General features: G+C 51.6%; 1 protein-coding gene across 1 annotated transcript in view; it reads right to left on the bottom strand.

Annotated features, from left to right (window-relative positions):
- Nucleotides 1-300: 300 nt before the first annotated feature.
- The window catches only part of Tbc1d22a (TBC1 domain family member 22A), a 288,481-nt gene continuing 276,121 nt past the window's right edge, over nucleotides 301-12,660 (bottom strand). Inside the window, exon 13 of the mRNA XM_075960266.1 lies at nucleotides 301-1,849. Within this exon, the coding sequence (XP_075816381.1) occupies nucleotides 1,721-1,849 (129 nt within the window). The 3' untranslated portion in view covers nucleotides 301-1,720. The remainder of the gene's footprint in view (nucleotides 1,850-12,660) is intronic.

Below are 12,660 nucleotides of genomic sequence, written 5' to 3'. Positions count from 1 at the left end.
GGCCATCTGGACAAGTACTCCTTCCTCTTATGAGGCCCCAAGTATGTCACTGAGGCCACAGTACTGCTGTGATGAAGGCACGGCCTAGAGCACAGGGCCCAGTGCTGGGGCCTGGGCCTTGAAGAGTGGCTCGTGGGTAAGCCATCAGGCCGACCCTCTTGAGATCTTGAGTTTGATCCCTGATACCCACATAACAGAAGAGAAGAGACTCCAGCAAGTTGTGCTCTGACCCCCACTCCTCGGCCAGGGCAGACACACTAGCTCCCCAAATAAATGGGATAAAAAATGTAAAGACCAGGGGCCATATGAAGTATCTTTATTTTCTGTTTCCAACACATCACATTCAAAGCACACATCCTGCTTGGCTCAGACGCAGGACTGTCGCCAGCGTCCCTTACACCCAGTCAAGCATTTGCACACATTAAAATACATTCAGGGTCCTTGTCATATCATAAAAACAACCCACCATGGAGCAGTTCTTCCTTTTGTCTGAGGGGCAATCTGCACCATAGGAGAGTCAGGAAGGATGGTGCTTCCCCACAGAGCCAAAGAGGAGACAGTTTTCCTCATAGCTGGGTGCCCCTCACCCAGGATAGGCACTGGTCTGAGGGAGCATGTCCCCCTACTGATCCAGGACATGAACTGCCTACCCAGCACTGCTGATGTCATGCCCTATCTGACCCAGGATAATCGGAATAGAAGCAGACACACATATTCCCTGTATCATCCCCCACAGCCTCTGGGCAGTGTCCTAGTGCCTGGGCAGTGGTACGCTGCTCCTGAGGGAGGGACAGGCCAGAGTGGGCCACGGTGGGTAACTGAGGACAAGAGCCTGCTCTAGGAGTCCGAAGCTCTTGTCCTACAGATGGCCTGGTAGTCCCTGGGGATCCTATATCACAGAGGCCAGGCAGCTTGGGGCATGCCTAGGAGCACATGTGGGAAGCCAGTCTGAGGGCCCTGGAGCAGCCAGGGCAACGGCTCCAAACCAGTGGATCCTGAAAGGGCAGCAGGGTAGGAAGGGATCCCAGCCCAGCAGCTCCTGGTTGTTCCTATGCAGATGATGGGAGGAACCTCCCCAGAGGCTGGGACGGCAGAGCCACTCATCTGCCCCGTCATGGCCAAGAGTGGGCCCATGACTGACAAAGACTCCTGCCTCCCTGGAGGTTCTTTGACCACCTCCCTGCCGGGATAAGTAGTGGGGTAATTAAAAACAGAGTAAGGTGCGGTGAGAGGCCTCTTCTTGTCTCCCAGCCTTCCAGGCCTGTTTAAACCAGGTCTGAACATGGCAGCCACTGGGGGCTCTGTGTGCGTAGCCCAGTCGTGCTCAGCTTTTGTCTGGACTTCGCTCTTTCAGTCAGAGAACAGATCTGTGCATTTCAGAGCAGGCCCGAGATGGCTGCCCACCTCTGCCTGGCACCCACAGAGCAGGCCCTATGAGGGAAACTTCCTCTTGGCTGTCGGGGCTAGGGGCCCAAGGGTGGGCATTTGGCAAAGAAGGGCCAGGGTGAGGGACACTCCTGGCCGCATTGAGCTTCTGAAGCTAGGATTCTCTCCCGGACTCTCTTTGGTATCTCATCAAACTGAGGCTGCCAGCTCTGGACCATGCTGAGGCCCATTCTGCGAGGCCACACCAGGAAAGAACCAATCTAGAGGCCAGCATCCATCCAGGTAGGGAAAGGATGCCACCCCCAGGGTGAGGCCGCTGCCATGGGCCCCACGCTCACTTCTTGTAGTGATTCGGGGCGTCTGCGAAGGCAAACTTGAGGCGGTAGGCTTCAGCCAGCAGCAGGCTGACATCCTGGTCATCCCAGCGAGCAGTCGGCAGGTTCTGGAGAAAGAGCAGCAACTCCTGGAGGAGAGACAGACAGTTAGGGAGGGTCCAGGGCTGCAGGCCAGATCCCAGCAGCAGACACCTGGGAGAACTCAGTCAGTTGCAGAAGAAAGCATGGGGCAGTGCCCTCAGCTGTTGTGGTCCCCCCCACTCACTCACCCTTCAACCCCACCCAGTCAGACTATGCCCTCTATAGTCTTATGTGTCCCCAGCTCAGCATCTGAGAAGCCACACAGTGCATCTTCTCAGCACTGCAGTTGTGACCCATTTTCTAAACCCTTTTATACTCCAGGGACACAGCATCCTTGGTCCCCATAGCCAAGAAGGCACCATAGGCCAGGCTGCAGGAGAATTCTAAGAGCTCAAAGCTTCTCTGTAACCAGAGAGTAACACACCAATTCTCTATACACTCCCTCATGTGTCCGGTGACCACCTCAGGTCTCAGCAATATGTTTGTACCATAGGCAGAGTCAGCACAGAAGCCCCACAAAAGAACCACCTGTCCCCTCTCTGCTCTTCTCCAAGACCAAAGGGAACAAGTTCTGACACTGGGGGCTGGACAATAAGATAGTCAACTAGAAACAACCATTCATGTCACCCTAGAAGCCTGGGGACCTCCTTTATAAACAGAGTAGCAGGACTGGCCTGCCAGCCATTGGGATGACACATAGACCACAGGGGACATGTCTGCCACCAGTCAGGCACAATGAACACACTAGACACACACTGCACACAGTGCACACACAGAATACAAGCTGAGTACACACTGACAGCGCCTGCCACTGTCACTCAGTTCTGCTGGCTTCAGGGATGAGAAGCTCTGCTTTGGGATTTCCATGCTGCAGCTCCTCGGCTTCATCCAGCATCCCAGGTCTGCACTGGGCCATGTCTTAGAGGGGGAATGTGGGGGTATCCCCATAGGCTCAGGGATATCCGAGAGCTAAGAACATAGAAGCAGGACAGACAGTGCTGAGGCTGAGTTACTAACAGCATCTGAGGCCAGTGATGGGAGGGAAAAACCACAGGGCCTTGGGGGCATCCATGGTGAGATGTAAGTGACCCCCATACATCATGGCATCAACAGCCGGGCCTCTCTTATCAGATGATGACTCACAGAGTCTCTGGGGACTTCATCCAGGACAGGACAGGTCTCGGGAGAGAGACTACAATACTTGTAGGAATTAAACTGACATGGGTCTAAGAGGTCTGTATGGTTATAACAGCTTCCCAGACAGGAGTCTCCCGAGATGAATGGGTGTGAGCTAGGCCATCACCTCCAGGGAGCAGCACACTCCTTTCCAATGGTTCTGCAGATACCAGTTCTACAGGACTTGGGTCCTAAAGCCATCCCATCCCAGCTCTAGACAGCTGACAAGAGACACAGAGCAGCTGGCTTCAAAAAAAGCACAGCCCAGCAGGGGCTGATTCCCAAACTATGGCAGCTACTGGACTCTGGCCCACCAAGTTTCCAACCCTACTTAGATAGCAGGGAGGTACCTGAGCTGCCCATTAATGTGGACTCAGGACAGCACTATCAGTATGGGTGGAGCCAGGAGAGGCTCCAGTGGTTGATCAGAGCAGACTTCCCGCATCATCTCCAGCTCAGGAGGGAGCCTCCAGCGCACACACGGAGCACACCCCAATCTTGAGAGCCATGTGCCAGGACATTCTTCAACCACCATTTACTGTTGCTCCCCCACCCCTATTTCCTTTGCATTTTGGATACTTTCTGTGGGTCTTTAAATTGAATTCATGGAGCAGGTCTCTCTGGCAGCATGTCCTCGGGGATACATCAACATCAATCTACTGTCTTCAACCATTAGATGCAACTTACACGGATGCCAATCCAATTCTGAGCAGGTCATAAATAAATACCTTTGGTTTTATTTTTAATCCACTTCGCTTCATATTATCATGACCTCGCTACTTGCAAGGTGAGAAGCAATACCCTCCCATTACGGTAACTTACCGACTCCACTGCACACTCAATTTCAGAATCTAATTTAGTCCCCCAGGTTCACTGGATGGAGGGAGAATGGAAATGCCCAGCTCTTCACGGCCTGCACTGCTAAAGAAGGAAAAATCTATCTGCGTGACCTTTAAGGCAGGCAAAGAACACAGACAAACATGGCCTTAAATACAGATTTCGTTTTTAAAAAGGCTTGTCTTCCTGTTGCAGCAGGCAGCGTTGCCTCTTCTCTGGGAAACATGGTGCATTTATTAGAGGCTGCTGTCCGTCACTAACATGGTACATGAGGCAAGCAATGACTCACTAAGCCATTGCTGGAATGTTATAGGGGCAGTGGCTGGCAGGGGACAGCTCTGTATTACACAACTATGGTGACTGGGAATGTCCCTCCATGGAGCCCACACTAGAACTCTGTAGGTGGCACTTGACCCTTCTCCTAACCCCAGAACCAAGCCAGTGCTATGGCCACACTGGTGGCTGTGAAAATAAAGGGAGATTTCTCCTCTGCCACTGCCACTGAAGCAACTCAAGGACACTGCCCACTTTCGAAAGCCACCGAGCGGGTACAGTGGGGTGTTCCACACCTGCCTTTCTCGGCTAGCCTTGTCTTTCAAATAACAACGGAGGGCTCCAGTGGGGTCTGAGGTCAGTGAGAAGCAAAAGTGACAGAAGCTACTACAAGCAAGCCCTGTGGGTCAGTGCTTCTCAGCCCTGAGCGCATGCTGTGGGTGTGGACACCAATGCCCAGGATGCAACTCAGGCAGACATCCCAGAGGAATGGGCTTGGAGCCCCAGCAGTGGCCTTGGTCAAGGGGATGACTGGGACACATCCTGGACACTATGGCCCCTTTACAGGACAATGCAGATGCAGACAGTTTCCGTTCTACCTAGCAGCCTAGTCAGGGTACTTCCTGACAGCAGGGTGAACAGGGCTTCCCCTCAGGCATGGCTGCTTTGGAAGATGGTAGATCAAGCCCCACAAGCTGGGCTGCTTCAGCCTGCTCTGTATGCAGTGCTAAAGGGTACCCTGTTCGACAGTCTCGCCGCCATGTCTGGCCCCTGGAGAAAAGCCGAGAGATGAGGCTCCGAATGCTAAGAAGAGAGACTGTGGTTCTGTCTGCTCCTTGACAAAGAGTTTAGCTATTCAGAGTCAGTGCTCTGCAGTGTCGTATGCACGGGGGTAGGGGTAGGGGTCACTTTTACACACAAGTCCTTCCAAAAGGACAATGTGCTGACTGGATTACATTCTTGGTCTCTCTTAGGATCCAATGCTGGGGCTCTGAAAGCTGAGGCAGCAGTGGAGGAGAAGGATCCTGGGGTCAGATATCATAGACTTTTGTTCAAGCTATGGCTCTGACCACACCAACCCCACAATCATGTCCCTGATGCTGTCATGGAGATCTGCCTTCTCTCCACCATGAGCAGCTCCATGTGAACTCTGAGAAAACTTGGTGCACAGCCCTTGGTGATCATTGGGTACAGGGACCAGACAGTATATGGAGTCACTGCCTACAAGTGCTGAGCAGCCAGGGCCTTTGTTGCTGTGTGACCCTGGGTAAACCTCATACCTCATTTGTCTCTGTTTCTCATCTGTAAAGTGGAGACAGAGCTGGGACCCCCCCTGCTGGTTGCCTAGTGTGTGCACAGTGTCCCAGAATGCTTGGAGTAAAAGGCTCAGTGGCAGCAGCTGGTTAATAGTCCAACTGTCACTAGCGAGGTGACCAGCATCCCAGACAGCAGGCGCTATGCAGCAGCGCTAGCCTTGAAAGAAGAGACCTGCTGCTGAGTAAGTTCCTTGTCTAGGGGCGATGGCGAGTCAGTGAGCAGACAGGCTGTGTATGTGTGTGGGGGGGAGGTAGGGAGATAGATGGATGGATGGAGAAACAGATGGACAGATAACATGTATGTGCACATGCATGTGGAGCCCAGAAGACAATCTTGGGTGCTGCTCCTCAGGAGCTAGTCACTTGAGTGAGACCTAGAGCACACCCCAAGGTTAGGGTAGGCTGGCTAGCCAGCAAGTCCTAGGGATGTGCCGGTGTCTGCCTCCTCAATGCTGGGATTATGAGCATATGCCACTGTACTTAACTTTTGACATGGGTTCTGGGGGTCAAACTTGGGTGCTCGACAATGCTTTATCAGGTTAGTCATCTCCCTAACTGGCAGACAAGCAATCAAGACAAGTTTGGCAGAACGTTCAAGGATGGAGGGGAGTAGCACCTTGCTTTCCTGCTTGGGGGGGTGGGGCACTGGATGCAGCAGGGGTGAGGAGGTTCTGTGGGAAGGAACTGCCATCGAAGGTTCTAACCCTGCCGTGGGCAGGAATCCACGACCCTAGGGAGCCACTGTACCTGCACACCTGCCAGGGTTGGCAATCTTAAGAGACGGCTGCTCTGCATGCCTGTACCATACCTGGTGCTCCTGAGGCCACGGAGAGGCAGAAGGTGGTGCCCTTCAACCTCGCTAAATCTGTTCTTGGAATCCCAACCAAGGTGCAAACACGAACTGTATTTAATTAAAAGTGTTTCCAAAGGGCTAACTGGGGCTTGAACTGCCAAGTAAAGAAAACAAAGCTCTCCCACCTCCACCCCTGCCTGTGTCCTGGGAAAACCGCATCAGACCGCCAGGGCAGGTGTGCTCAGATCACACAAGGGCAGTGTTCTGTCAAGTGCTCTTTTACATGGCCTAACTTGGCTTGGTAGAAATTCATATGACTCTTCCGCATGGCTGACATATACACCTGACTTGGCTGAAGAGGGCTACAGCCTGCCAACACTAGGGGCATGGACACAAAGCTCCAAGACACAAGATTTCTTATATAAAAGCCAAAATGTGCCCAACCCTGAAAGGTGCCATCAGTGTGGCCCTGCCTTGCACCCTGCAAAAATGTGCTGGTAACAGCTGTCTGCACATGCCCAGGACCCGCTGGACTCTAGTCAGGGTGCAGTGGGACGAACTGGGGAGGGAAACGGAGGGTGGAGAACAAGCAGGGAAGATCTAGTCTCTGCTTCGGGGCGTGGTCACCTGCAGAAGGTCAACGACTGAGCCAGAGAAGGGCCCGGCACTGCACCATCCAGATGGATGCTCCCAGCATGAGGGCTGGACAGAGAGGTACAAGCCCAGGACCTCCACAGACACAGAGACCCCCTAAGAGCAAAGTGCTGGGACAATGGGTCGAAGCTATGTGGTCAGCCACACGGGCCACAGAGCAGCTATCTGCCAGTGTCATGATGAGGCAGGCGCTATGTGAACTCCTGGGCACACCTTGGCCTCCATTCTCTGGGACACTGTTGTCTGTAGATGGGGAGTGTGCTGCAAGTATGCCTGCATGTTCCTGCATGACCACGTGGATTCACAGGCCTGTGTGACTGGGATCTGATGTGATTGGTGAGGGAATAAGGTGGGCTCTTGTTTAAACAAAACAAAAACTCCTGTCTGCACTTTCTAACCTTTTCAAAATTACACACATTAAGAAAAGCTAAATGGAAGGTCTAGTTTGAGTCAAGGGGAGGCTTCACTGCTAGAGTGACATATGTCTGCTCCACACAGGTCCTCGAACAGTTTCCCTGCACGGCTAGAGCCTCTCTATTTATGGGGACAGGGAGAAAGCCTGGGTGGTGTGGGGCATCACCCTGCCCTCTAGCAAACAGGGTAAGAAGGGTAAATCATCCATTCCCTGGGGTTTCCCAGGTGCACAGAGGACTGCACCCTACCGCTGGGCCAGTCCTGCCGTGACAAAGTCAAGAGTAGAGATTATGCTTAGCAGAAGCAAGTGGGTATAACTGAGCGGTGTGCCGGCTGGCTGCTATGGTCCACAGGATATTTGAAAAGGAGTGACCAGCTGATATGTACTGCTGTCAGAGCCTGGATACATTTTGGATGGAGGGTACAGACAAAAGAAGGCAATGATTTTCTTCAATAATTCTATATGGAGCACAGGTTAAAATGAGAGCATTTTGGCTTTGCTGAACTAAATAAAGGGTTTTGTTAAACTTCATTACATTAAAATTTTTAGTTAGCATATAAAATGGGTTTCATTGCCACATTCTCATACATACAGATCACTGTACCTCAACTCTTATTCACCTCCACTGCTCTCACAATCCCTTCTCTTGGTCCCTTTCCTTCTCCTGGTTACCCCACTTCTGCTTTCACACCATGCACAGATAGAGCCAGTGTCTGCACAGAGGGAAGTCTGGCTGTCACCTTGTATTAGTCAGGGTTCTCCAGAGGACCAGAAATATACATATATTATTGTGCATGTGTATGTGTGTATGTATATATATATATACACACACACATTCTATCTACATATAATATATTCTCATATTCTCTCTATATATATACATATATACATATATATGAGACTTAGGAGGCTATGTCAGTGAAAGAACAAGAGCAAGTAAGCAGAGCAAGCTTTCTTCTTCCATGCCCTTTATATAGGCTGCCAGCAGAAGGTGTGACCCAGATTAAATATGGCTCTTCCAACCTCAAAAGATCTAGATTAAAGATGTATCTTCCCACCTCAAAAACCCAGTTTAAGAGTGGGTCTTCCTATTTCAGATGTTTAAGGGGAAAAAACATCACAGGTATACCCAGATTCTTGGGTTTTAGTTAATTCCAAATGTAGTCAAGCTGACAGCCATCACCCACCTTCTCTTGTCCCTCCTTCCCTTTACAGTTCTTAAGTGGCACCAGACACGTTAGTGCATGTTTGTATTCTAGCACTTGAAGGCTGAAGTGGAAGGAATCCAAGTTCAAGGCTAGCCTGGACCATATATAGAAACCCAATCTGGGAAAACAAATAATTATGTGAATGAATGAATCTAAGTGGCTCTGCCCTGGGTCACGCTGCTTCCTGGCACTCCTGAGGCCCTGTGCTCAGAAAGACCGTGAGGCGTGGAGGCCAAGCTCAGCAGCAGCTCCTGCGCTATAGAGAACACACAGGTCTGCTTAAAGCTACTCAGGCCTGAGGTTTACAAATTGCCAACACACAAAGATGAATACGTTAATCAGGACAGGGCTAAAGGGCCTGCTTGTCTCTTCTCATTGCTTTCTTCCCTAACTGAGAAAGATGAAGGAAGGGCCTCCGCCCTCACACACGAGGCGGGCAGTGGGGTTAATTGGTTTAACCCATCTCCCATCAGCACAGCTCAGCTCTGTGCCTTGGCTAGAAACCTCGAGGGCTGGAGGTGCTGCAAAAAGCCTACCTGACCTGTGCTTAGAAAGAAAGCCAGGTGCCACCTAGGCCATTGTTGGGGACATCCAGGGCAGAGCACAGGATCTCCTGGGAGATGGATTCTTGACTCCTTTCTTCCAACTTGTGAGTCTTTTAAGAAGAGGAAGCTGAGGCATGGAGAGGCTGGAAGATGTTTGGCAGCAGTGAGGAGAGGGAGTGTGTGGAAGGTACACCTGTAGCAGAATCCTGCAGCCTGTCTGCATCCACTTAGGAGGCAGCAGTGAACAATCAGCACCACACACAGTCCCTTTGAGGGCCACCCTGATATACACGTGAAGACAAAGGATCGCTCCAAGCAGGACCAGTCACACAGAGGAAGTGCCCCCAGGAACCCGCAGTTTCCTTGTTACCTGTGGCAGTCGATATGATCCCCTCCTCAGGGCAGAGTTGAAGATAAATAAGATACACATGAAGCATTACATACAGGTTTTGTTGAGGTGCTGTCCCACTCCATGTCTTCATTACTACAGCCCTGGCTATGCGAACCTTCACACAACCCCTTCACAGAGCAGGAAACAGAATCTGGTATCCACGAGAAGATGGAGCAAAGGTCAGGGCAGAGGCCTCCCTGCTCCTGGCTCTGGGACCGGAACTGTCACACTCTCGGCCCTCCTTAGGTGGTCTGTGTCTCAGACAGTTGTTCCTGGCTCCCTCATCCCCATCCTGGTCCAAGCCTCTAAAGGCTCTGCAAACCTTGGGCTTGAGAAGCCACAGACTTCAAGCAGAAGGCAGGAGGACAGGACATTTGCATCCATCCACACTGGATTGCAAGGGTTGTGACCAAAGTCAACCTGAAACGTCTTCTTGTGTTAGGCACATGCGTAAAGCGGAAGTATGTTGGGGGAGGAGGGCATGACACAAACACTCTGAAACAAATGGGCAAAGGACAGGAAAAGAAGATTTACAGACACATGGGGCCACGTGGGCTTTAAGCCAGAAGAGATGCTCTCATCAATGGACTGAGATGACAGTCTGGAGACATCACTGGCCACCCACATTCTGTTGGCAAGAATAGTTGTGGAAAACAGATCTGGAGTAGGGAGATGGCTCAGTGGGTGAAGTGCCCATTGCCCAAGCACGAGAACCTGAGCTGGATCCCTAGCAGGCATGTTAAAAAGCAACAATAAGAACATGGGACATGGTGGTGTGTGCTTGGAATCCAGGGAGGCAAGATTGCTGGAACTTGTAGTCAGCCGGCCTCCCTTACCTGGCTAGTTCCATGTCAATGATGTGCCCAAGGTACGTCACATTACACATAATGTACACACCCCTAAATCTTGGGGGGGAAATGGCGAGCACCTGGCGCTGGCTGACAGCAGGGAATGCACGTGGACTCTGCTGGAGTGGCCCAGTTCCCAGGACTGCGAGTGTGCATGCATGCAGACTCCCTCACTTCTCTTCTGCTGTGAACAACTGAGACACTCAGTAGAGGGAGGGTTGGTTCTCGTCAGGGTTTCAGAGGCCTTGGTCCATCACGGAGGGAAGGTGCAGCAGAACAAGGCAGCCCTCACTTTGATGGTCAGGAGGCAGGGAGAGGGCTGCGCTGGCTGTATTTCTTTTTCCCCATGAGCCCATGGGATGCTGCTGCCCATATCCAGGGTGGGTCTCCCCTCAGTTAACTATTCTTGAAAGCATCCTCACAGTGGCACTCAGGTGTGCACCTCTTCAATCTCCTAGGTGATTGTGAGCCCATCCTGTGGGCAATGAGGACTGGTGAAGATGCTGGCCTTAAGAGCTCACTAGCTAGCTCACCATCTGCTCAAACCCTGACTAGCAACCAAGTAGCTGAATAAATCTGTCTGCTTGCCAAAGCAAAGTGGTACTCATTCAACCATGCCTTCCATTTTTCCATATTTAAATTTCTTTAGTAATAAAATGTTAAAGAAAAAGACTACCCCTGCTAGTGTACAAAAAGCCTTGGCACGGCCATACAATAGGGTGTTTATCTAGGAGTTTAAAAATACGTTCTCAAGAGGCTTGAAGATATCCTAGAGCGTGAGAGCAAGTGAGGTGATGAGGGGGCTACACAGGCACTCATGGCCCTTTTTATGCCAACAGAGGCAGAACAGCAGGAAATGGTCCCTCTTTTGAAGAGCTGGGCTTGGGGTGGGAAGAGCTATCCCGTGGCTCCCTTTTTATAAATGCTATTTTCCAAGGGTTATATTTTTGCAGTGGAGAGTATTCAAAACATGGTTTCCATTTGCAAAGGCAAGCCAAGCATTTCGTCGTTGGGAGCGGTTCCTGGCAGTGTCTCCTCGCCAACAGAACTAGGCAAACTCTCCACTGCCCAGGTGGAGGGATTTAAGTCACATGCCCTGAAGGAGGGCTGCCTTCTCACTACTCAGCATCCTGGCAGCCACAAGGTTTCTTGAGCTTGACCACCAGGGCCTCCTGGGTGTATATCACCATCTATATGGTCCATGAACTTAGAAGCTAGGAGCCTTGGTCAAAGCTGTCTGGGACTTCCTGCATGACTCAGGCATATGTAGAACAGGCCTTTTCTGTGGTATAGGAACCATGACTGTTTCTCCAAGGTTAGGAGGGCCAAAGCCCCATCTCACGCTAGGTGCTGGCCAGCGGGAGGGAGGCCACACTCAATAAGTTCCCTGTCACTTATCCATTCCCAGGCAGAGGAAGAGCTTCAGAGGTTCTGCCTCTTACCTCACAGGGTCACTCAGTGGCTATCAGCCAGTAAATCAAAAGCATACAGAACTTAATCTGACAGGCAGTGACAGGGAAGGAACCAAGGGCAGACTGCTGGCCCACACAATGCCTCTGTGGTAGACATTTTGTTGGTGGTCTAAATTCATCTGTCTAGGGATCTCTGCTTTCCAACAGAATCCACAACTCAGAGTGGGGTGACCTCACTGCCAACTGTGCAGTGCAGACTTTCACTGCCTCAAGTGTCCCGGGCCCCAGCTGGCCCCAGGCCTGCAAGAGGAGCTGGAGGGAGCCATGGTACCACTACTTGCCCCACAGGGCCTGTTCATAGTGGACTCTGGCCCTGAAGTCCTTTCCTGCCTCACTCTCAGGCCATCCCATGGGCTCAACTCCAGCTTTGACAGCTGACTTCTTTGACAATCCACTTATTAGTTTGAGAATGTTGTCAACTTTGGGTCCAGACCAGGACTAAAAATAGGAGAGTGACAGCCAGCTGGGACTGACCGGTGGCGACTGGCTGACAGCCCACTCAGGGTAGAAAGAGGAAGTGACGCCCCAACAGAGCAGTCCTCTGAAGAGCCCACCACAGCATGGGGACATGGACTGTCCTTGTAATTATTTCCTTCTCCTAAAAGGAATTCTAAAGAGAAAAACAGCATTTGGTGGTGACAACGGGCTGGCACAAAGGCTCCAACAGAGCTGGCTTCCCTTTCATCTCCCAGCACGGCTGAGACTTCTGATCAACATACAGAGAATGCTCACATCGAAGCACTGCAATTAGAGTCTGCTTCATCCCTCGCAGACTTCGGCGGCACCTGGGGCCGGGATGTGGGGTTATGTGGTCCTGAGGCATCACTTGGGAGGTGGTAGGGCTTAAGGCAGGATGTAATCACAGGGAAGGAGCCCACGCCTCCACTCTTATCTACAAGGCGGCAGACTCGCTGCCCTCACACCAGGATC

The sequence above is a fragment of the Microtus pennsylvanicus genome, chromosome 2, assembly GCF_037038515.1.
Source record: "Microtus pennsylvanicus isolate mMicPen1 chromosome 2, mMicPen1.hap1, whole genome shotgun sequence".
In the NCBI taxonomy this organism is placed as follows: Eukaryota; Metazoa; Chordata; class Mammalia; order Rodentia; family Cricetidae; genus Microtus; species Microtus pennsylvanicus.
Note: the sequence above shows the minus strand (reverse complement) of the source record. Positions and strands in the feature narration are given on the sequence as shown.